The 23,562-nt window shown below is 48.7% G+C and overlaps 1 protein-coding gene across 1 annotated transcript; it reads left to right on the top strand.

Annotated features, from left to right (window-relative positions):
• The first annotated feature begins 1,658 nt into the window (after positions 1-1,658).
• FLVCR2 (FLVCR choline and putative heme transporter 2) lies at positions 1,659-22,466 on the top strand. The gene is made up of 9 exons (XM_070378553.1): positions 1,659-2,213; positions 5,238-5,379; positions 8,016-8,156; positions 15,734-15,801; positions 16,987-17,090; positions 20,305-20,415; positions 21,478-21,586; positions 21,735-21,846; positions 22,420-22,466. Exons 1-9 carry the CDS (start codon positions 1,659-1,661, stop codon positions 22,464-22,466), a joined length of 1,389 nt encoding a protein of 462 aa, XP_070234654.1.
• The last annotated feature ends 1,096 nt before the right edge of the window (positions 22,467-23,562 follow it).

The raw sequence follows: 23,562 nt of genomic DNA, 5'->3' as shown, positions 1-23,562 counted from the left end.
AACCAGTGGCTCTCAAACCACAAGGGTGCTCAAACCTGGCTGCAACTTTAAACATGCCAAGGCTGGATCCACTCTCAGAGACCTGATCTGGAGTGTGGCAGAGCCTTTGGGAATGTGGAGTTCCCCATGTGATTTTAATGTGCAGAACAAGTTTAGAACCACATCCGCAGAGCCTTAAATTCTTCCTTTTTTGCTGTGAAAATTAAAGAACACAAGAAAGCACAGCACCCAGTGGCACTTGAACTTTAATATGCTAACAAATAAATCACCTAGAGGTCTTTCAAAATGCAGCCGCTGATTCAGTAGGTTGGGGTGAAGCTGGGCTCCTGCCTTTGTAATAAACCCAAGGGGATGCCAACACGGCTGTCCCCAGACTGTGCCTGAGTAGCTGGCATGTATCACAATGGATACACACTTGCAGGAGAATTACACCTCTCTTTGCATCAGCTGAGACCTCAAGTAAGAAGTTACTTCCCTTCTTTGTGTCTCAGGTTTCGAATCTAAAAACTGCACACTAGTGAAAGCACTTCCATCACAGAGTTCTTGTGATGCTTAAATGAGCGAATACACTAGACAGATTTAGCACACCTCAAACAGTTGTGTGTTTTTAATTGTTAGGATACCTGACACTCCTGGAATGTTTACTACCCGCCAGGAATTTTCCAAGTGCTTTCAAATCTTAACCCACTCAAGCCTCCAAACAATACTGTGAGGTAGGTACCATTATCTCATCATCCCTGTTTCACAGATTTTCCAAAACACTGAGACACAGAGATGTGGAGAATCTTAGTTTACAGAACACACCTAGGAGCAGCTGGGCTGGTGTTTGAAACCAGGGAGGATCTGGCCTCTAATCTCCCCTCTGGGCTGAAATAAATGTGTGTTCTAGGCTTTGACTTGAGGTTTTACCTGGCTGCAGACCAGCAGGGGGCAGTCTAGGGCTAGCTGGCTGCAGAGCCCACTTAACAGTGTGTGCTGTGCTAGGCAGTTCACTCAACTGACACTGCGTCTTCAGCATCTGAGAACTCCCCTCTCCCCTCCCACTCAGGTCCCCACGTGTAGGAGGCCCCAGGAATCCAAAGGAAAGAAGAACCCTGCCAATTAGCTGCAAATCTGAGTTCCCTAACAAAAGACCAGGACTGGGGGAAAGCAAATAGGAGACAAGTTTTCTATAACTCACTTTATCCCAAGAGCACAACCAGCCTGGGAAATTTACAAATTTATCTTTAAACTGAAAGTCTAGCAAACAGGGTTGGGAATTAGGGTGGGGGAGTGAGGTGGAGCCAGGCCCCAGTCCCCGCCCCAGAGCTATCACAGTCCTGTAAAGTTCTTGTGCAAGGAGATAACTGTTTTTGATGGGCTGAACTGGCTAGAAAGCCTTGGGAGGTTGCCAGGACTGGCTCGAGGCATTTTCCACCAGCCTAGGGCATAGCAGTCAGGGACAGAGACATAAAGGCCAAGTGGGAGCAGTCGCTGGGAGGGGAGCACAGGGAGCCCCACTCTGGGCTCTTCGGTAGGCTCAGGCCTCCCTTTATTCTGGAACTCTGCAACAGGCGGGGCAAGTGGCCTGAGGGCTTCAGAGAACCGGTCAAAGCGCTGTCTCTTAAGACTGCTGGAGTCCCTAGCACATGCTCAGGGCTCCGGTACAGGTTGGAGTCATGGAGGATGAAGATCTGAACCAACAGGAGCATGATGGCACCCCTTCTCAGAGGTCCCCACTCGAGGCGGAAGCCCGTGGCTACACCCTATTCAGAATCTTGGACAGAGAGTTCATGATCAAGGTGAGCAAGCGCCGGTGGGCAGTCGTCCTGGTGTTCAGCTGCTACTCCATGTGCAATGCCTTCCAGTGGATCCAGTACGCCGCCATCAATAACATCTTCATGTACTTCTACGGGGTCAGTTCCTTTGCCATCGACTGGCTGTCCATGTGCTACATGCTGGCCTACATTCCTCTGCTCCTGCCGGTGGCCTGGCTCTTGGAGAAGTTCGGCCTGTGGACCATCGCCCTCGCTGGCTCTGCTCTCAACTGCCTGGGGGCCTGGGTGAAGCTGGGCAGCCTGCAGCCGCATCTCTTCCCAGTCACGGTGCTGGGCCAGGTTGTCTGCTCCGTGGCCCAGGTCTTCATCCTGGGTATGCCCTCCCACATTGCTTCCGTCTGGTTCGGAGATGATGAGGTGTCAACAGCCTGCTCCATAGCTGTCCTCGGCAATCAGGTGGGTGGAGGAGTGGGTGTTCACTGGGGACTGAGTGTTCATTGTACCGAACTGCCTCACTGGGTGAAGGCTGTGTTTTCCGACTGCAACAGTGTTTGCGACCCTAGGTGAAGTGTGGCTGAGTCTGACTAAGTGTGACTGAGTGACTGTGTGAGAAAAGTGGGGAGACAGAAGGATGGGCCTTTCCTGTCACCCACGGTGTCTCCTCTGCAGGCAGAAAGCCTGCTGTCGCCATCTTTATGATCTCATTCCTCAACTTACTTCACCAGCTTGAACCTGTGAGTTCTGTGCTGCTGTTCTTCCTCGGGGAGCAGTCCCTGCGCGTCAGACTATGCTGTGTCTTAAGCTTGGCAGATGTTTTTTGCCCGTCCAACCAGCTTTCCTCAAGCGCAGCATCTCCCATACCCCGTGGAAAGCAGAGCGGGGCCCTGGTGGCCCTGCTGTTGCTCTCACCTTCCTTACACACAGCTGAGGCCAGGACAGCGGATCAGAGCCCGGGGCCCAACTCCTTCCCTGGAGGTTAGAGTTGAGTGCAGGAGGATAGAGCAGAACTGCTGCTCTGATTTCCAAGGCCTGCAAATCACGGGAAGTCCTGGGAAGCCTTTGTTTTTCCTTCATTCTGAAAGGAGAGTCTTAAATTCTTTGCATCTCCATGAGTTTATGGGCCAGAAAGTTGGGCGTGTTATGAACCTGATTTTTTAAATTGTGTTGAAATTGACATATTTGTAATTTTACCCAGTCATACATGTACAATTCAATGGCATTATTTTCACAAGGTTGTATAAGAATTACTAATATATGTACCCAAAACTTTTTTTCTTCATTCCCAACAACTCTGTACCAGTTAAATAACAACCTGTCCTTTCCCCCTCCTCCTGCCTCTAGTAAGCTCTTCTACTTTCTATGAATTTGCATGTTCTAGATAATTCATATAACCAAAATCAAATAATCAATATTTATATCAATAAATCAATAAATAAATCAATATCAATAAAAATCAATAATATTTGTCTTTTGAGTCTAGCTTATAAACTTTTTTTATATGCTGATAAAACTCAAAAACTTATTATAATTATTGTTATTTTAAAAGTTTTTAAATTGTGGGTTATATTAGACTTCTAGGGAAGGTAAAGGGGAACTGAATGCCAGTTCTGGTTTCTCCTTCATGCAAAGCCCTCACCAAAGATACAGGCAGGTGGGTGAGCTCAGAGGCTGGCCACTGGGGAAGGAAACTAGACCAGTGCTCCCTCAAATGGTGCCCATTTACCTCACCTGTGGGTCCAGGACAGACTACAGACGCCTGGGCCCTCACCTGGACTTCTAATCAGATCCTCCAGGGAAGAGGCCAGGCGCCTGTGTTTCCACCTGGCTTCCCAGGCGAGGTTTGTGATCAGACGTGAAATCACCAGGAGAGAGGAGCTCCGTGCCCTGGGAAGGCGCCCTCCTGCCTGGAGCCGGGTTCCTGTCGGGGCTGGCGTGTCTGTGCTGCTGTAGGAAGGGTCCAGTTCCCAGGGGGAGGAGCTGGGAGCTCAGTCGCTCTCCAGAGTGAGATGGGAGGGTGGGCTTGGGGTAACGCTTATAATTCTGATTCACTTGAGGTTCTGAAAATATCCTGGACCCCTGGGGCATGCGGGGCAGGGTGGTAGAGGCCCTGCAGGCCTGTGAGGTGGAACCACAGCAGAGTAACTCCTAACCCTGCTTCTTTGACCTTCAGCTCAGTGCACTGCTTGGGAGGAGGCTCTGGTAGCCTGGCCTGGCTTCTGTCTTGGCCGTGTTGCCTTGGCAGGCAGTCTTGAGGGCCTGATGATTCCGTGGAATCAAGTCTATGTCTTCTGTTTCCTTCTCGCTTGACCTTCCCACCCAGCCTGTCCCTTAGTAGATTGTGGACCAGGAAGCTCCACACCCTTGTACCTCCCACAGATACATGAAGTAAACTGTATATCTGAGGTTGTTGCTATTTCTCCCAGCATTCTTGATTCCAGCTTGTGATTCATCCAACTCAGCATTTCACATGATAAAGTCTGCATATGGGTTTCCCAGGTGACTCAGTAGTAAAGAATCTGCCTGCAATGCAGGAGACATGGCTTCGATCCCTGGGTTGTGAAGTTCCCCTAGAGAAGGAAATGGCAACCCACTCCAGTATTCTTGCCTGGAGAATCGCATGGAGAGAAGAGACTGGCAGGCAAAGAATTGGACATGACTTAGCGACTAAACAACAGCAACTCTGCATACAAGTTAAAATAAGCAGGGATACCTCTTTGTCATACTCCTTTCCCAATTTTGAGCCAGTCAGTTGTTCTATGTAATGATCTAACTGTTGGATTCTTGACCCAGATACAGAATTCTCAGGAGCCAGGTAAAGTGTTCTGGTACTCCCATCTCTTTAAGAATTTTCCACAGTTTGTTGTGATCCACACAGTCAAAGCTTTTCATGTAGTCAATGAAGCAAAAGAAGATTTTTTTCTGAAACTCCCATGTTTTCTGCATGATCCAACAAATGTTGGCAACGTGATCTCTGAATCCTCTGCCTCTTTAAAACCCAGCTTGTACATCTGGAAGTTCTTGGTTCTTATACTGCTGAACCTAGCTTGAAGGATTTTGAGCATTCCACATTTAAGAGATATCATAACGATATTTGTTTTTCTCTAACTTATTTTACTCAGTATGAGAATCTCTACGTCCATCAGTGTTACTGCAAATGGCATGATTTCATTCTACCTTAGCGATGGGAGTATAGGAACATTGTTCAGTAGTTTGCAGCTAGAGAAGAGCCAGCTTGCATTGAGAACTCCAACTATAATTTTTTCAATAGGATTGATACCGAGGGGTGTCATAAATGTACGTAAGTTGAATTGTGAAGCAAAAGAAAGATCTCTGTGGTGTCTTAAGAGGGAAAACAATCCCTGTTTGTGTTCTAAGAGAGAACGGAAGTTGGGGATTATGATTCTTATTAGGAGTGGGTTAAGTGTGTACTGTCCCCTCTTGAACACTTATACTACTATTGATTCTCTCTGTCTTCTATAGCTTGGAATTGCCCTTGGGTTCTTGGTCCCTGCTGTCTCGGTACCCAACATCGACAACCCTGATGAGCTTGCCTACTATATCAGCATCATGTTCTACGTAACAGCAGGTGTGGCCACTCTGCTTTTCATCCTTGTCATCGTCGGTAAGGTCATTAGCAGATTTAAGGGGTGGGTGGGGACGGAGGGAGGTCCTGCTGACTTGGGTGAGGACCTTATGAACATGACCCTAGAACACCATTCTAGGTACCATGCATTCTATAAAATATATCTACAGAAACTGGAGGCTGGGCTTCTAATGGTCTTCAAGCCTTATAGCCTGAGTAGGTGCTGCTCATACAGTGCTAGCTGGTTCTGTGTACTTTGTTAGCTGCTCAGTAAAGTTTAGCTGTAATTCACCAGTTTCCTAGCGTGACCTCATTAGAATTAATGGGCAGCCTGCTGATTTCCTTGATGAAACCCCGGTGAGCATTTATGATGTCACAGGCCCTGTGCTGAGTGTGCCTGATCTCATTGACTCTTCAAGGGCCCTATAGAGGGGATCCCACTCTCAGTTCACTTAACTAAGGGGAAACTGATACTTGAGGAGAGTGAAGGTATTCAAGATCAGATAGTAAGTGGCAGAGATTGGATTCAAGCCTAAATTGTTTAACTCCATACTCTAAAGTTCTGGAACAAAACAGGATTGACCTATAAACACTAGTCCTCTCATACATTCACCTGAAAATACCTGGGGACCACATTTCTAAAATACTTTTTTAAAAAGGTATATAAGATAGGCTTATTATGGAAAAATCTAGAAAATACACAAAAAAAAGCATAAAGAAAAGGATCACCAACTAACCAGCTAACCCCAACCAGAAACCTCAAATAACTACTATTAATTTTATATGAATATATATCTGAGCATTGAGATATTTGGTTAATACGATTTATATCCTCTTTTATCATCTGAGTGATATCACACAGGCTGTGATAAATTCAGAAAGAGTGCAGAAGAAGTGTTCATTTTCAGTGAGTCATTTGTCTTTAAAGATTAACCAGCTGTCTCTTAATATCTGAAAATTCCACCACACACGTTTAAGTTTTCCTTCCTTCCTGCCGGCCTCACCTCCAGAGTCAAACAATTTTATGATCACGCACCTCATCCAGCTGTTCTTACTGTCATTCCCTCACCGGGTCCAAGCTGAGGAGGGGCTGCCTGATGGCTTTTCAAAGCTCACAGGATCCCTTGGATGGAGTTCCTTCTTGCTCCTGGAAAGGTGGGATCTGTGAAGCTGTGGCTGAAAACAATCTCAGCCAGAACTGAAGTTTCAAACTGTAATGTACCTAGTTGTCAATCCTTGTGTTTGTAGCAAATGAGGGCCTGGTCCTTTGCAGTTGAGATCTGAAGGTAGGACATTTCTACAGCGTGACATTTTACTATTAAACACACACAGTCCTTGAGTAAAAAGAACTGAAAAATCTTATCTGAATTGTGGTTTGCAGTTGGCAAGTCCCTGAGCAAACCCTGCCATTACAGATATTAAAAAACAAAACACTTCTTTCCTTGATTTCTTTCCGCTAATAGAAAACTTGGGACCAATTTGTTAGCTCAGCTGGTCAAGAATCTGCCTGCAATGCAGGAAACCCTGGTCTGATTCCTGGGTTGGGAAGATCCCCTGAAGAAGGGATAGGCTATCCACTCCAGTATTTTTGCCTGGAGAATCCCCATGGACAGAGAAGCCTGGTGGGTTGTAGTCCAGGCACTGCGAAGAGTCAGACACGACTAAGCACAGCACATACACATAATAGAAACGGAGGTGAACAGGCCAGACAATGGATGAGAGGTTCCTAAAGGTGGTAGGTTGTTCAAGACTATTTCCAGAGAAGGAAGAAGCAGGGCCCTGTAGTCTGGGCTGGAGGGTTGTCTGAGCGGGGGGATCATTTGATCTTCAAGTGATTAAATCTCATTTCCAGAGCTTCCTCTAAATGGAGACAGTCTCCCAACCTTTCACAAGTGTTCTTATGGAGTCTGCGGATGAAGATGGTGCTTCAGCTGGGGGACCAGTTTAGGCAGACAGCTGGTTAAACTGATCTGGCCCCCAGAGAACTGGACAGCAGTCAGTGCAGTGAAATGGACTGTACCAGCTGTACTGAAGCTAGAACGTACGGAGAATGGTTTTCCCACTGTCCCTCCCCGGTCCTTCCTATCAGAGCCCCAGTCCTGCAGGAGCTCGTGTTAGTCCTCTGGTTTCCCAGGAGGCATACTCTGAGAAACTAGGGAGGGACTCGAGGTCTCTGCAATAGGAGCAGCTCCTTCCCTCACTCAGGGAGTGTTTACTGGCAGCAAGTGCCAGGCTCTGTGCTCTCATGGGCAGCCCAGCCCTTTCCCCGGGAGGAGCTCTGGGGCTGAGTCCCCATCTGGGCCCACGAATCCCAGAGCCTCAGCTCTCACTTCCTTTCTGTCCACTGGTTACTATGGGATTTTTCAGTGCTCTGCCATTTGGTATTTGCCATTTATTACAGGACTCCTTTATCCTCGAGCACTGCCTGGAAAGTCCAATGATCGCAGCTGTCCAAAGGTCATTAAGAAAAAGTAGTCAAAGGACCAGCCCCTCAGCCACAGACAGTGAGATGCAGCTTCAAGAGAGGAGACTCGAGAGGATTTAATCAAAGAGTTAATATTTCCTTTTGGAGTCTGAGCCCCTTCTCAGATGAGGGAGTCAGCTCTTATCCGTGTGTCAGCTCTGCAGGAGTAGGACCAGGGGACTTGCAATGACCTCTGTTTGTTTCCTTTCAGTGTTCAAAGAGAAGCCTAAACATCCCCCCAGCAGGGCCCAGTGCCTGAGCTATGCCTTGGCGTCTACTGATGCTTCGTACTTAAGTTCCATCATCCAACTCTTCAAAAACCTCAACTTTGTGCTGCTAGTCATCACCTATGGTATGATGCACGTGTGTCCGGGGTGTACTGGGGCTGGGCATGTGAGACAAGAGACCTGACGTTTCTGTGTATCTTACTGTTTCCAGATCCCAAATGTATATGTAAAGTCGTCATTTAGGATTAAGCAGAAGAGCCAGCTGTGCTTCAGAGTCTTCCCTGTTCCTTTAAGTTTACCTGGGAAACCATTCCTTCCCCTGTCAAGTCACCTGGCAACATGTCTGCTGACCCTCCAAGTCTCATCCCAGTATGTCTGCTGTGAAGCAGTATTAGGTGACCATTTATTGTGCTGTTCTTAGTACATCTTTGGAGAAGGAAATGGCAACCCACTCCAGTACTCTTGCCTGGAAAATTCCATGGATGGAGGAGCCTGGTGGGCTACAGTCCATGGGGTCACAAAGAGTCAGACACGACAAGTCATTTCCAAGTCTGTTTTCCCACAAACTAGGAACTCCCTGAGAGTAGGGATTTATGTCTATTAACCTATATATTTCCTCAGCAGTAGGAGAAATTATAGCCTGGAGCAGGTACTCCAAGCTGACAATTGTTAAATGGGTGATTGAATGAATGTATGGATGGATGTTTACATGAGTCTTACTATGTGAATCATTCCCCAACCAATCCTTCATCTGCTCACTTGGCTCCTTTTTTTACCTGAATGCAAGACAACATCAGGTATGGTAAGAAGCAGATGTGTCCAGGCGTGTACTTCAACTAGAAATGTGAAAGAAGAGACCTGATGTATCTGGATTTGGGGCATTTTTATACTAAAAAATTATTTTCCTGAAAGTCAAGTCTAACTGGGTGTACTGCATTGTTGTTTTTATGTTTTTTGTTTATTAGTTTGGCCACACAGCATGTGGGATTTTAGTTCTCTGCCCAGGGATCGAACCCACATCCCTCTTACATTGGAAGGCAGATTTTAACCACTGGACCACCAGGGAAGTCCCTGTTGGGAGTTTTTAAGTCACTGTTTTAATTTCACTATTTGCAATTGGTCTGTTCATATTTTCTACTTCTTTCCGGTTCAGTTTTAGAAGGCTGTGTCTTTCTAAGACTTTGTCCATTTCTTCAAGGTTGTCCATTTATTCCAGCATCGTGTATAGTTTTTATAGTAGTTTCAATGCCATTGTATTTATGTCCCTGTCCATAAGTTTTAATCAGTCTCTTTTGCTGTCTCTTTCCTTTTCTAATTTATGATTTTGTGTTTTTTTCCTTTTTTTTTTTCATGATGAATCTAGCTAAAGGTTTATCAATTCATCTGCTGATATCTTTTCAAAGAATAAACAGCTTATAAGTCCTTTCCCTACACCCTTTGTATTTATTGTGTTTTTGTTGATTCCTTTCTAATTTATGATTTTGTGTTCTTTCCTTTTTTTAGTATAAAGGCTGTTAAAGAACATTTAAGTCCCTTATATATTTGGGCTGTTTTTGCTATATTTTGAGTGCATATAGTGCATATATATATATATATATATAATTTTTATATATCCCTTGATCGTTATGTAGTGTCCTTCTTTGTATCTTGTAATATTCTGTATTTTAAAGTCTATTTTGTCTGATATGAGTATTGCTCTAGCTTTCTCTTGATTTCCATTTGCATGGAATATTTTTTATTTCATTCTGTCCCTTTCAGTCTGTGTGTGTTCCTAGATCTGAAGTGGGTTTCTTATAGACAGCATATATATGGGTCTTCTTTTTGTATCCATTCAGTCAGTCTATGTCTTTTGGTGGGAGCATTTAATCTATTTACATTTAAGGTAATTAACAATGTGAATGTTCTTATTGCCATTTTGTTAATTGTTTAGGATTTGTTTTTGAAAGTATGTTTTCTTCCCTTTGTCTTTTATTCTCTTCTCTTGTGATTGGATGTCTATCTATAGTGATATGTTTGGGTTGCTGTTTTTGTTCTTGTGTATCTATTATAGGTTTTTGGTTTGTGGTTTTCATAGCTTTTGATAAAACAGTCTCTCTATATATAAGATTGTTTTAAGTTGCTGATCTTCTGATTTCAAGTGCATTTCCAATATCCTGCATTTGTTTGCTCCTCATGATTGCTGGTTTTGATATCCTATGTGTGTGTGGATTATTTTCTACCTTATGTTAGTCTTTACTAGTGAGCTTCCCCATTTGCAATTTTCTTGATTGTAGTTGCCTTTTCTTTTTTTTCCCTGTCTAGAGAATTCCTTTAGGATTTGTTATAACACTGGTTTGGTGGTGCTGAATTCTTTTAGCTTTTGCTTATCTGTAAAGCTTGATTTCTCCGTCAAATCTGAATGACCTGTCTACATAGAGTATTCTTAGTTGTAGGTTATTCCTTTTCATTACTTCAAATATATCTTGCCATTCCCTTCTGGCCAGCAAAGTTTCTGCTGAAAAACCAGCTGATAACCTTATGGGAAAGATTGAGGGCAGGGGAGAAGGGGCACAGAGGATGAGAGGTTAGATGGCATCACCAGCTCAATGGACATGAGTCTGAGCAAACTCCAGGAGACAGTGTAGGACAGGGAAGCCTGGCGTGCTGTCGTCCATGGGGTCACAAAGAGCCGGATGTGACTTAGCACCTGAACGACAAGCTTGTGGGAGTTCCATTGTATGTTATTTGTTGCTTCTCCTTGGTTGCTTTTAATAGTTTTTCTTTGTCTTTAATTTTGTCAGTTTGATTAATACATGTCTCTGCATGTTCTCCTTGGGTTTATCTTGTATGGGAGTCTCTCTGCTTCCTGGACTGGAGTGAGTGTTTACTTTCTCATATTAGGAAATTTTTGACTATAATCTCTTCAAATATTTTCTCATGCCCTCTATTCTCCTTTTGGACCCCTATAATGCAAGTGTTGGAGAAGGCAATGGCACCCTACTCCAGTACTCTCACCTGGAAAATCCTATGGACGGAGGAGCCTGGTAGGCTGCAGTCCATGGGGTTGCTGAGGGTCGGACACGACTGAGCGACTTCACTTTCACTTTTCACTTTCATGCATTGGAGAAGGAAATGGCAACCCACTGCAATGTTCTTGCCTGGAGAATCCCAGGGACGGGGGAGCCTGGTGGGCTGCTGTCTATGGGGCTGCACAGAGCCAGACACGACTGAAGTGACTTAGCAGCAGCAGCAATGCAAGTGTTGGTATGTTTAGTGTTGTCCCAGAAGTCTCTGAGACTGCCTTCATTTCTTGTCATTCTTTTGTCTTTATTCTGTCCCACAGCAGTGATTTCCATCATTCAGCCTCCCACCTCATTTATTTGCTCTTCTGCCTCAGTTATGCTGCTATGGATTCCTCCTAGTGTGTTTTTTATAACAGTTACTGTGTTGCTCACCTCTGTTTGTTCTTTATATTTCCTAGCTCTTTGTTGAACATCTCTTGTAACTTCTCAGTCTGTGCCTTCATTCTTTTTCCAGGTTTGGCATTTTTACAAGAGGAGGTGAGCTCAAGTCCTTCTCCTCTGCACTCTCTTTTGGAATCGAGAGGCTGCTTTTAGTTTAGATGCTTGCTGCCTCTTCCCTCAATGTGTGCTGGCTGTTATCCCGGTGATATGGGGTGTGCAGTTACAGCAGGCCTTGCGTGCCCCCAGGACAGTGGGCACAGGGCCTGGCGCCTACTCATGGGTCTCCTGGTGGCAATCTGTGCCTGCCCCTCGAGCCCACCAGGACAGTGGTGACTTGTGCTGTCCTTGGACCTCCTGTAAGTGGTGTCCTGTTTCCTGGGCATGCTCACAGGGAAAGAAACTCTCATGGTGGTCCTGCCCCTCCCCTCATGTGCCCCCAATAATGGCACCTTGCCTCTCTGGCAGGCCCAAGCATCTTCTAAGTACACGCTCCTTTGCCGCAGTCACCTATTCAGGCTATTTTCATGCAGCCAACCCTGGTCCTCTCCCTGGGTCTGACCTCTGAAGCCTGAGCTTCATCATCCAGTCCCCGCCTGGACCGATGGGGGAGTATCTCAGGCTGGGAGGTGCCGGGAGATGGTGCTGGCCTTCTGTGCAGGTCATTCTCCTTTTTGCCTTTGACAAACCAGCTGCTGTGCCCTCCTCCTGGGCTCAGAAGCTCTTCCTCATCCAGTCTTATCCCCTTCCTGGTGAGGAGGCTTCCCCAGGTGCGGGAACCTTCCCTCCTTCACAGCTCCCTCCTGGGGCAGAGGCCCCACCCTGATTCCTTCTTTGTGGAGGTTTTCTCGTCTTTATGGAAGTCTGGGGGCTTCTGTCAGTGTTCAGTAGCTGTTCTGTGTGATTTGTTCCATTGCAGGTGTGTTTCTAATGTTTTGGTGGGAGAAGATGAGCTCCACGTCCCACTCCTCTACCAGCTTGGTCCCCCTCCTGGGCCATCTTCTCACCCCTGTTGGGAAGCCCTTCGTTGTCCTTCTCTGAGCACAGCAGCTCTCTCCACTGGCCTGCCCTTTATGGGGATCCTGGCAACTAAGCCTGTGCTTGAGTTACAAACAATAGTGGCTCCTGGGAGGGGCTGAGGCAGGGTGGGGGCCACACCCACGTTTCCCTGCGCTGAGCCATCCGCTTGGGGGCGAAAGAGGATGGCTTCTGAGTGGCTCTGTGGCCTGGGGTCCCGTGGACTGGCTCCAGTGAAGAGGGGTGCCTGAGGCTGCCATCCCTGGGCACCGTGTCCTGTCTTATGTCCTTCTAAGTGGACCTAATGCCAGGTGTGCCAGTGGCAGTCACGTGAGCCTCAAAATTAGCTGAAATTAAAAAGACCCCTGGTGAGTCTTCCAGACTGACCTCTGTATAATTGTTTTTCAAATCTGAGTGTACCTTTCACATCTATAAAATTGGAAGAGAATATGACCTACTTTACGTTATTAGGACTGTAAGGTATTTAGAAAAGTGTCAAGTATGTAAGGACATGCCACTGCCCTCACCACCAGCATCACCACCATGACCACCAGCATCACCACCACCACCATCACCACCAGCGTAACCACCACCATCACCACCATCACCCCCCCACCACCACCACCAGCATCACGATCACCACCACCACCACCATCACCACCTCAACCACCACCACCATCACCACCAGCATCACCACCACCACCACCATCACCCCCATTGCCAGCCCCACCATCAGCACCACCACCACCACCGTCACCACCACCACCACCACCACCACCACCACCATCAGCACCACCACCACCACCACCGTCACCACCACCATCACCACCACCACCTCAACCACCCCCACCATCACCACCGTCACCCCCACCCCCATCACCACCAGCGTCACCACCACCACCACCACCCCCATCACCACCAGCGTCACCACCACCACCACCACCGTCACCACCAGCATAACCACCACCATCACCACCATCACCCCCTACCATCACCACCAGCATTACCACCAGCACCACCACCATCACCATCACCACCTCAACCACCCCCACCATCACCACCACCATCACCCCCACCCCCATCACCACCAGCATCACCATCACCACCACCATCACCCCTATTGCCAGCCCCACCATCAGCACCACCACCACCACCATCACCACCTCAACCACCACCACCATCACTACCAGCATCACCACCACCATCACCCCCATTGCCAGCCCCACCATCAGCACCACCACCACCGTCACCACCACCACCATCACCACCACCACCAGCATCACCACCACCACCACTATCACCCCCATTACCAGCCCCACCATCACTACCACCACCAGCATCACCATCACCACCACCACCATCACCACCTCAACCACCCCCACCATCACCACCACCGTCACCCCCACCCCCATCACCACCAGCGTCACCACCACCACCACCACCACCACGCCCATCACCACCAGCGTCACCACCACCACCACCACCACCACCACCACCACCAGCATAACCATCACCACCACCACCACCCCCCACCATCACCACCAGCACCACCACCATCACCATCACCACCACCACCATCACCACCTCAACCACCCCCACCATCACCACCACCATCACCCCCACCCCCATCACCACCAGCATCACCATCACCACCATCACAATCACCACCACCACCATCACCACCTGAACCATCACCACCACCACCACCACCATCACCACCACCACCAACAACATCACCACCACCACCACCATCACCCCCATTGCCAGCCCCACCATCACTACCACCACCACCATCACCATCACCACCAGCATCACCACCACCACCACCAGCATCACCACCACCACCACCAGCATCACAATCACCACCACCACCATCACCACCTGAACCATCACCACCACCACCATCACCCCCCCCACCACCACCACCACCACCAGCATCACCACCACCACCACCATCACCCCCATTGCCAGCCCCACCATCACTACCACCACCATCACCATCACCATCACTACCACCACCACCATCACCATCACCAGCATCACCATCACCACCACCAGCATCACCATCACCACCACCACCATCACCACCACTACCACCACCACCACCACCACCACCATCACCACCAGCGTCACCAATACCACCACCACCATCACCACCGCCACCACCACCACCACCAGCATCACCACCACCACCATCACCACCAGCATCACCAGCAACATCACCATCACTACCACCACCACCATCACCAGCATCACCATCACCACCAGCATCACCACCACCACCACTACCAGCATCACCACCACCATCACCACCATCACCATCACCACCAGCACCACCACCATCACCACCACCACTACTACCATCACCATCACCACCATCACCACCACCACCATCACTACAATCACCACCGTCACCACCACCACCATCACCATCAGCCGTCACCATCAATTCCTGAGGCTGCCCTGCCTGGGCACCGGATCCTGTCTTACATCTTTCTAAGTGGACCCAATGCCAAGTGTGCCAGTGGTAGTCGTGTGAGCGTCACCACAATCATAATCATTATTATGAAGGGAGGGTAGGAGGCCCTTTTCTTTGGATCAGTTTTAGTCTCATTTTAGTTACACAGTCACTATATGGTTTTGGACAAATGGCCTCATTCTCTAATGACACCGATTACTAAAATATATTCTAGGTGCTCCATTTACTTGATGGATGAATCAATGAATCAGGAGCATCAACTAGATATTCTTTAGGGTCCTTTCTGATTTCAAATATAGGATTTTGGGTGATATGGAATCTGAGAAGATAGTTGAAAGAGGGATGTTGAAAAGAGGTGACAGTCTACCTACAGAGGGAGTGTTGTCAGGGGTCAGAGGTCTGGAGCATTCTTTAGGGGGCATAGGTCATCAGGAGGAGGTGGAAAGGTGTCCCGTAGTTTCACCGAACCCTTAGGTCAGGCCAACCCTTAAGAAGGATGTAGACAGTTCTGACTGGGAGTAATATGTACTTTCTGGAACCTGGGTTTCCAGGACAGAGCTAAAGGGATGAGTCGGCAATGCTGTGTGGTTAAGAAGAGATTCAAGTGATTACTTTTGTTTGTTTTGGCGCATTTCTTCTTCTCTGAGGGCACCACTCTCACTGCAAGGAGGTGAGCGTTTCTGACCTCTCACCCCTGGGGGCAGAAGTCAGCGATGGCCCCAGCAGAGAACATCCCTAATGCTGTGTTTCTCCCTGCCTCCTTCAGGTCTGAATGCTGGTGCTTTTTATGCCTTGTGCACCCTGCTGAATCGCATGGTGATCTTCCACTACGTGGTAAGGGTGTCCCCCAAACCTGCTGGGTCCTGAGAGAAGGCGATCTCTAGTCTGGGCAGGAGCTGGGGAGGCGGCATGCTATGGTGTGAGCTCCAGGATTTGGAGGGAGGCGGCTCTGGGTCTCAGCCCCACCGCCAATAGAACTCAGATGTGTGATACACTGGTTTACCGTCTCTTAGCTCTCATTTTCTTTTCTCAGAAGAAGCCTAATTGCTTATTGAAAGATTAGTTGAGGCTTAGAAAGTAAATGCTAAGATATATATGTGTAAAGTATATAATGTGGTGCCGGACAACATAGTAGGCAAACACACACACACAGACTCGCAGCTGAAACATCTCAGTTGCGAAATCGGGACAAGGTTTAATTTTAAATGCTTAGTGGCTCAACAGAAAGCCTGTTGTAAATGTTTCCAGAACCAGGGAGGGTTGGGAATGGGACTCTGAATATTTACAATCAAGAATCCAAGGCCCAGGCCTCCTTTTAAAAATCAAGGGTCTCATGCTTGTGGGAGCATGGGCCACTGTGTGTTGAGTGTTCCAGTGTTGGAGGGTGACAGCTCTGAGTTCAAATCCTACCTCTGCACTTAATAAAGGCCCCATGACCTTGGGCTAGTGGGCTAATCTCACTGTGCCTCAGTGTCTTCATATGAGTATATGGGGAATATTGATTCCTAACCTTATGGTGGGGAATTTGGAGAATTAAATGAGATGATGATATAAAAATGCCCAGCATGCTGTCTGGCTTCTAAAAACACTTTAAGTATATATAATTATTATCTTTCTATCCCTTTAGCATTGATAGCTGGAAAAAAATCTAAGTGTGGAATCTTTGGATATATATACAGTTTTTCCATCTTAGAGATGGGAATAATGACAAAGATTTCCTATAAAGATTATATTTTTAAAAATCTATCTAAAAGTGGTTCTAGGATAGAATTTATTTCCCCCCAGGATTCAGTATGATCCACACACATCCAGGGTTATATTATGTTGGGAGGAGCAATTATTCTAGGATTTTATTCCCACTGGCAGCTTCTTACAGGTCATCTTGTTCTAATACTTCCTGAGAACTGGCTCTAATGGCACGCCAGTTACTTGTCTTTACCCCCTTTGCCTGCTGGTGACTGCACCCATCAGATGTCTTGTTCCATCCTTGAGTGATCCTTGGGGCTGTGGTTTTTCCAGGAGGAAGGTGTGATAGTTGGAAGAATTGGCCTGACCATCGCTGTTGCAGGGATGCTTGGGGCTGTGATCTCAGGCATCTGGCTGGATAGGACCAAAACCTACAAGTAAGTGACTCTTCCTCTTGGACTGAATTGGAGACCGTGTTTTAAAATGACATGTTCATTAGGAACATGGCTTCAAGGATGTGATTGCAGCAGCTGGGGTATGAGTGGTCAAGGAGGCAGTTCAGATGTATCTTCTTGGAGGCTCAGTTTCCTCATTTATAAAATGAGGGAAGCAGTTCCTTCCCTGTGGGGACCATAGGAAGAGTAGAGATAGAGGACATCAGGCTTTTCCGAGTTCCATCCAAGTAGATCATAGAAGGAGCAAAGGAAAGAGAAAAGAAACATAGAAAAGGATCAGCAGTTGGACGTATGTGGAAACGCCAAAGAGTGGGGATGAGAAGGTGGTTCCATTGCCAGGTTTCCATGGCTCCTTCATGGACCCCATGGGGTTAACCAGGGTGCTCTGTGCTTCCAACAATTCTCAGTGTATTACCTTGCAGTTGCTTCCACGTCATTGGTAAATACCGTGATGTGGTTTAGTCCTGATTACCCAGTGCATTTCTAAGAGCCACTAAAATTTTAGTGGATTGCAGGCTAATCGGAGAAGGCAATGGCACCCCACTCCAGTACTCTTGCCTGGAAAATCCCATGGGCGGAGGAGCCTGGTAGGCTTCAGTCAATGGGGTCACTAAGAGTTGGACACGACTGAGCGACTTCACTTTCACTTTTCACTTTCATGCATTGGAGAAGGAAATGGCAAACCACTCCAGTGTTCTTTCCTGGAGAATCCCAGGGATGGGGGAGCCTGGTGAGCTGCCATCTATGGGGTCACACAGAGTCGGACACGACTGAAGTGACTTAGCAGCAGCAGCAGCCAGGACGCTTACTAAAAACACAGATCCCTGGGTTCCACCCTCATGGATGTCAATTCAGTAGGGGAGTCTGCATTTAAAAATCAACCCAGATGCCTTGATTCAGTAGCCAGCCTTGGAGAAAGTGCTCTGGAAACAGAGGCTCAACTTGTGTCTGTCCTGTGCTCCATATCCACTGGGTGCTCAGTTAATGCTGCTCAGTGGGGCAGCTGCCTGGGCTGTCCTGCGCTGGGCAGGGCAGTATTCTGGGCTGCTTTGTCAAGGCCTCCAAAGTTCCCAGTGTCTGGAGGTGACAGACAGTGGCAGACCTGTTCTCTGCACACAAACCCACTTCTATGAGGCTCTGGTCAGACCAGGGCTCCCTCTGGCTGCCCTCGGCAAAGGCCAACTGAGGCCCTCCCTGGGGATGTGGCTGCCTGGCTGGACACAAGGAGGAGCCCAGCTGGTCCTAATTACTGCTGGCAGAGCTGGGCTACTGCCTCGTTTCTGCCATATGCTGGTTGCTGGTTTCAGGTAGTGAGGACTGGCCGCCCTTGAACTGGGGGATAGCAGCATTTCTCTTCCAGGTTTGCTCTGTGGCAACAGAAAGGAGGGATTGAAATGTTGGCGGGGCCGGGATGTGGGCAACCAGATGATTCAGATGAACCAGAAAAGACAGTGAAAAGACAGTGAAAGGCTGGGAGGACACTGCAGAGTCTAGCTGATACGGTTCCTAGTGGCATTTGATGTCTGCATCCTGCAATCAGCATGGACATTCTTCTTTCCGCTCCACTACTTGGGCAGAGAAAGGGTGGGGAGCTCTGTCATCTGGGCATTTTGGTGCCTGTTCCTTCTCCCTGAGGCTCCCACGTGGGTCTCCTTTGGTTTGGAGACAGAAATTGGATGGTCAGATCCATTTATGTCTGGCTGAGGCTACGGATGGTTTTGCAGACAGGCTAGTGGTTTGAGAAGAAGCTGTGTGTAAAGAAATATGGCAAAAGGTGAGCTTGTGTGGTCAGCAAGGGAGATGGGTGTCCATGGGGCTGGGTTGTGAGCGGGAGGGCCTGGATGCGGGGAGCAGGGCGAGAAGAGATGAAGGCCCTCTGACCTCAGCAGCTGCTTTGAAGATCCAGGAGGGAGGAGTGTCCTTCAGAGGCTGTTGCTCTTTTCCAAAGACTAACCGGGTGTTAGTATTCCTGTGTGGGGGAGTAGAAAGAGCACAGATTTCCAATCCCAGTTCTGGGTTCAAACCTTAGCTATGCGGTTACTGCGTGCATGACCTTGGACACATAGCCTGAGCCTCATGTTTCCTCTTTGGTCACATTCAGGATAGTTGTACAGACTTTTCTTGCACACCTTTTGTAAGAGTTGAATGAAATACTAACTGCATGTAAAGTGCTTAAGAGAATCTCTGGCATCCATCAAGTGCAGTATTAGTTTGACATAAGCACAGTATACACCTGCCAGCCACCCCACCTTGTTTCTGGCTTCAGCAGAGATGAGGGAAGGCTCTGAGCTTCCGTGGTCTGAGTCCTGATGCTCGTGGCCAGAGTGCACAAGGAGGTGCCTTGTGAGTCCCTGACCTCAGTCAGGAGGACGGGGAGAGGGGGCCGGTCCCAGTGCAGGACTCAGGGCCACAGCGGTCCTGGGGGGCAACTTGGGGGAGAGGTGCGTGGAGGGGCTCAGGCAGGGTGAGCCTGAAACGGAAGCCAGGACTGATGGGCCTTCTGAGGGACCAGTAGAGGGACACGCACCCAGGAGGGGGCACAGCTTTCTCCCTTGGGCTTTGGAATCAGGGGCTAGTTCAGGGCTGGAGACTGTTCTCTCAGCTGCACTGTCAGGAGTGGAGGAGTTCAGATTCAGCAGGGAAAGCTGTGCTGCACGTGTGCAGGTGGCAAGAGGAAGGATGTGGAGACGAGAGAGACTCACAGTCAGGTCCCTGCCCGGCACTGTCCGGGGGCCGGGGGGCGATGCAGACAAGCAAAATGGGCTTCTTGGTCCTGTGACCACTGCCACCTGACCACAGCTGGTGTGTGCCCCTGTTTTTTTTTTTTTGGTGAAGGAGAAGGAGACGAAAGAGCTGTGCCTTCTTTCATGTAGGTAGGATGTGTCAAGTCCAGGTGCAGAGTGATCTGGTTGAGAGGGGTCTACAGCAGAACACACATGCCTCAAGATGGCTTCATACTGTCCTGGTCTGACCCTTGGTAGCTCTGAGCACAAGAACTATTTGTGTGATCATGGGTCTTCTGTCCACTAACCACATGGACACCGTGTCCATGTGAGTAGATGTCCCAGCACACAGCAGACGACTTGACATATAGTAGGTACCCGAAGGATGGGAGGGAGGGAGTGTGGGAGGGAGGAAGGAAAGATCCTGGTGAAGTCTACGGGCCGTAACTTAGAGCCTTCACCTCTCTTTGTAGGCAGACCTTCCTGGTACTCTACATCATGACTCTGGTGGGCATGGCGGGGTACACAGGGACCTTGAACCTGGGACACCTGTGGATAGTATACATCACTGCTGGGATAATTGGGTAAGTTTCACCTCTCACCTGCTTAACTGGAAAGCACCACTGCATGGCTCCTAGAGCTCTGACCTCCTAGAAGAAATAGGAGTCCCTCTGCAGCCTCTCACTGACCTCCAGAAAGATGCAAATGGTGGCCAGAGGTCATGTTCACCTGTCAGATTTCAGAAGGCTCCCTGGGGGCTTCCAGACCCATCCATGCTGATGAGATGGACCGTGTCCTTCACAAATCTCTAGGAGGCTAGGAAATGTCCTGTCTTTATGAACTCTGCCTGGGACAACCAGGGGCCACAGAAAGCACACGGGTCTGGGAATCAGAAAGGGGGGTCCTAATGTCACTTATGCTGGGGACTATCTGAAACCCCAGGCATGTCACATAAGTGCTCTGAGACCCAGAAGATAAGAGTGGCCTGCCATATGTATGCAGGTGTTAGAAGCCATGAGAGTGATTACAGATGTGACAGCAGCAGAAGGTGTGGTGCAGATGTCAGATCACAGAACTGGCATTTTCTAGACTGGTTATATGAGAAAGAACCTGTCCACAGGGACCTCTGCTCATTGTCACCTCCCAATTATTTTTCTGTGGGCTGTACATGACTGTGTGTGTGTGTGAGAGAGAGAGATTGAGTCCTGCTTTGCTGGCACCTCTCTGAAGGACACTCAAGACTCCGAGCCCCTCCCCTTGAGTCCCAGAGAGCCATGGAGAGGCTGGTCAATATCCAGGGACTTCCCCTGCCAGCCCAGGGCCATGTACCCATCACACAGCAGTTCTCAGCTGAGGGCTGAACACTCCAGGCATCCCAACCCCTCCTGTAAATGCTGGCCCTGTCTAATTGATGGTCAGATGCAGAAGGAACAGGGATCCCCAAAGGGCCAGCTGAGAAAATAGCCTCGGCTCCTTTCTGGCCTGCAAGAGTCCCTGTTTTCTTGGCCTGGCCTGATTTTCAAGGGCCTGGAATGTCTTGATGGGAAGAAAGCCAACAGGCAAAGTCGTTGTACGGAGGAGATGGGCTCCTGTCCTCCTTGTTCCGGAAGTCCTCCATCACCTTGTTTCTGTGATCTGGTCGTCAGCTTCTCCATATCCGGCTATCTCACTCTGGGGTTTGAATTTGCCGTGGAGCTGACATACCTGGAATCGGAAGTTGTGTCGTCGTCTGGCCTCCTCAATGTGTCTGCCCAGGTAGGCCTCTCGCTGGGTGGTGGCACCGGAGCCGTGGGCCTGTGTTCCCTGCTGGGCTCGGCAGGTGCAGGCGCTGCATAAGGCAGCTCAGCTCCCCGTGGGCTGTGTGGCTGGGCCCCTGTCTCCCGTCTTCTCTGTGTCTTTGCAGGTATTTGGGATCATCTTCACCATCTCCCAGGGCCAGATTATCGACAACTATGGAACCATGCCTGGGAACATCTTCCTGTGTGTCTTCCTGACCCTTGGAGCAGTGCTCACTGGTGAGTCAGGGCCTCAGGACAAAGTGATGCTCTGACTGTGCCTGAGTTTACGCTGTTGGCAGATTCAGACCCCAGTGTCCTGACTGATCACACAGATCCGGGACACTGGTGCAGAGGTGCAAAGCGGAGGGCTCGTGAGGAAGTATCTTTGGGAAGCATGAGCATGGGCTTTGCCCCCACCCTACCCGCAATAGACCCTTGTTGGAACCCTGTACTGTGACACTGACCTCCATAGCCCTTGACCATGGGCAAGGGGACCAGCCTCTGTGAGCCCCACTTTCCTAATCTGTAGAATGGAGATGGCTGTGAGGCTTGGAGCACTGTGTGCAAACTCCCTGCAAATATCAGGGGTCTATGCATGGAGGCCAGTGTCGTCACTGGCTTCTTCCTGTCTGTACAGCAGTGGTTCCCAGGCTCTGTCAGGCTGGCTGGTGGAACCTCCAGATCCCTGGAAGGTCTGAAGGAGGTGGGATACCCGTGACCCTTAGGAGAGTTAAGGGCTCCCTCTCGTGGATGAGCTTGACCATTGCTCTGCTTGATAACTTTCCCTTCTTTGTCATCCCTTGATCTTAGCATTCATTAAGGCAGATCTCCGGAGGCAGAGGATCCTGAGAATGTGAGTATGTGGGAGCTGCTTGGCTGAGATGTGGGCACAGACTTTGCTGAGGCTGTGGCATTGGGGGGAAGCGGAGGGAGCGCCTGGGGGACTGGTGGCTGTGAGAGCAGCTCAGCGTCACACACGTGGAGACAAAGGGTTTCCTCTGCGGGGCTCAGCCCCGCTTTTCTGCTGCCCTCTCCTGGTTTTTCTGCCACTTCCTTCCCTGCTCCTGGCCTCCCTGCTCTGGCCCCCAGAGCTGGTCCCTGTGTCACAGTCTGCAGAGGAGCACCCACCCTGGCGTCCTGAGACAAGTCCCGAGGCCCCGACTCCTCTCCTCTTAGCCTCGATCAGTGACTGGGGAGGAAGGCTGGGGGCTGGCTCCATCGCTCCGTCATGGTGGTGGTGGTCTCCAGGCAGTGGCTCTCCTGGCATGTGACTGCCCCCCAGGCAGTGCCAGGGGATGGAGAGACCAGTGGGTTGCCAGCAGGGCTCTAAAAGGACAAGTCAGGAAGCAGGCATTGATGGTGAAAGGGGAGAGGACCAGGAGTTTGATCTAGAACAGAAAAGTGCTTCCCAATTGTGCTAATGGGCTATGGAGTATTTTAATCAAACTGTTAGGTTTCAAGTCTGAACCAGGATGAAAGGAATTTTCAGCTTTAAGAAGGAGCATAGTAGGATACATTCCTTTAAAAACAGAAGAAACGACTTAAAGCTTATTACAGAGGTAATACATGTTTCTTTGTAAAATAACTAAAAAATATGGAAAAGTGTAAAAATTTAATGGTCACCTGTAATAGTATCAGCTAGAGATGAGGTGCTGTTATTTTTGCATTTCTTATATATGTCTGTGTCCACATATAATAGTGTACACAGCTGTATTTTTAATAGAAATGGAATCTTGTTCTATGTGCTCTTTTTTTTTTTACTTGTTGCCAGCGCTTTATCAGTTCATTAGTTTCTTACAATACACTTTTCCCCCCACTTGCAGCATACATTTAATGACTGCACAGTGTCCTAAGAATTGCACGTGGATAAACATGATTTAACAGTTTTCTTGGCCAGGAATATTAAGGTTGTTTCTAAATTTTGTTTTTAAACAATACTGTGATCAGTGTCCC

This window comes from Bos mutus, chromosome 10 (assembly GCF_027580195.1).
Source record: "Bos mutus isolate GX-2022 chromosome 10, NWIPB_WYAK_1.1, whole genome shotgun sequence".
NCBI lineage: Eukaryota > Metazoa > Chordata > Mammalia > Artiodactyla > Bovidae > Bos > Bos mutus.
This window is presented reverse-complemented; position numbering and strand designations above follow the sequence as displayed.

Bases quoted from the DNA above. Each gene is read 5' to 3' on its own strand.
- FLVCR2 (XM_070378553.1), top strand. From the start codon at position 1,659: ATGGAGGATGAAGATCTGAACCAACAGGAGCATGATGGCACCCCTTCT. The intron at 15,802-16,986 runs GTAAGGGTGTCC...TGGTTTTTCCAG, and splicing joins TGGTGATCTTCCACTACGTG to GAGGAAGGTGTGATAGTTGG. The intron at 21,847-22,419 runs GTGAGTCAGGGC...CCTTGATCTTAG, and splicing joins CCTTGGAGCAGTGCTCACTG to CATTCATTAAGGCAGATCTC.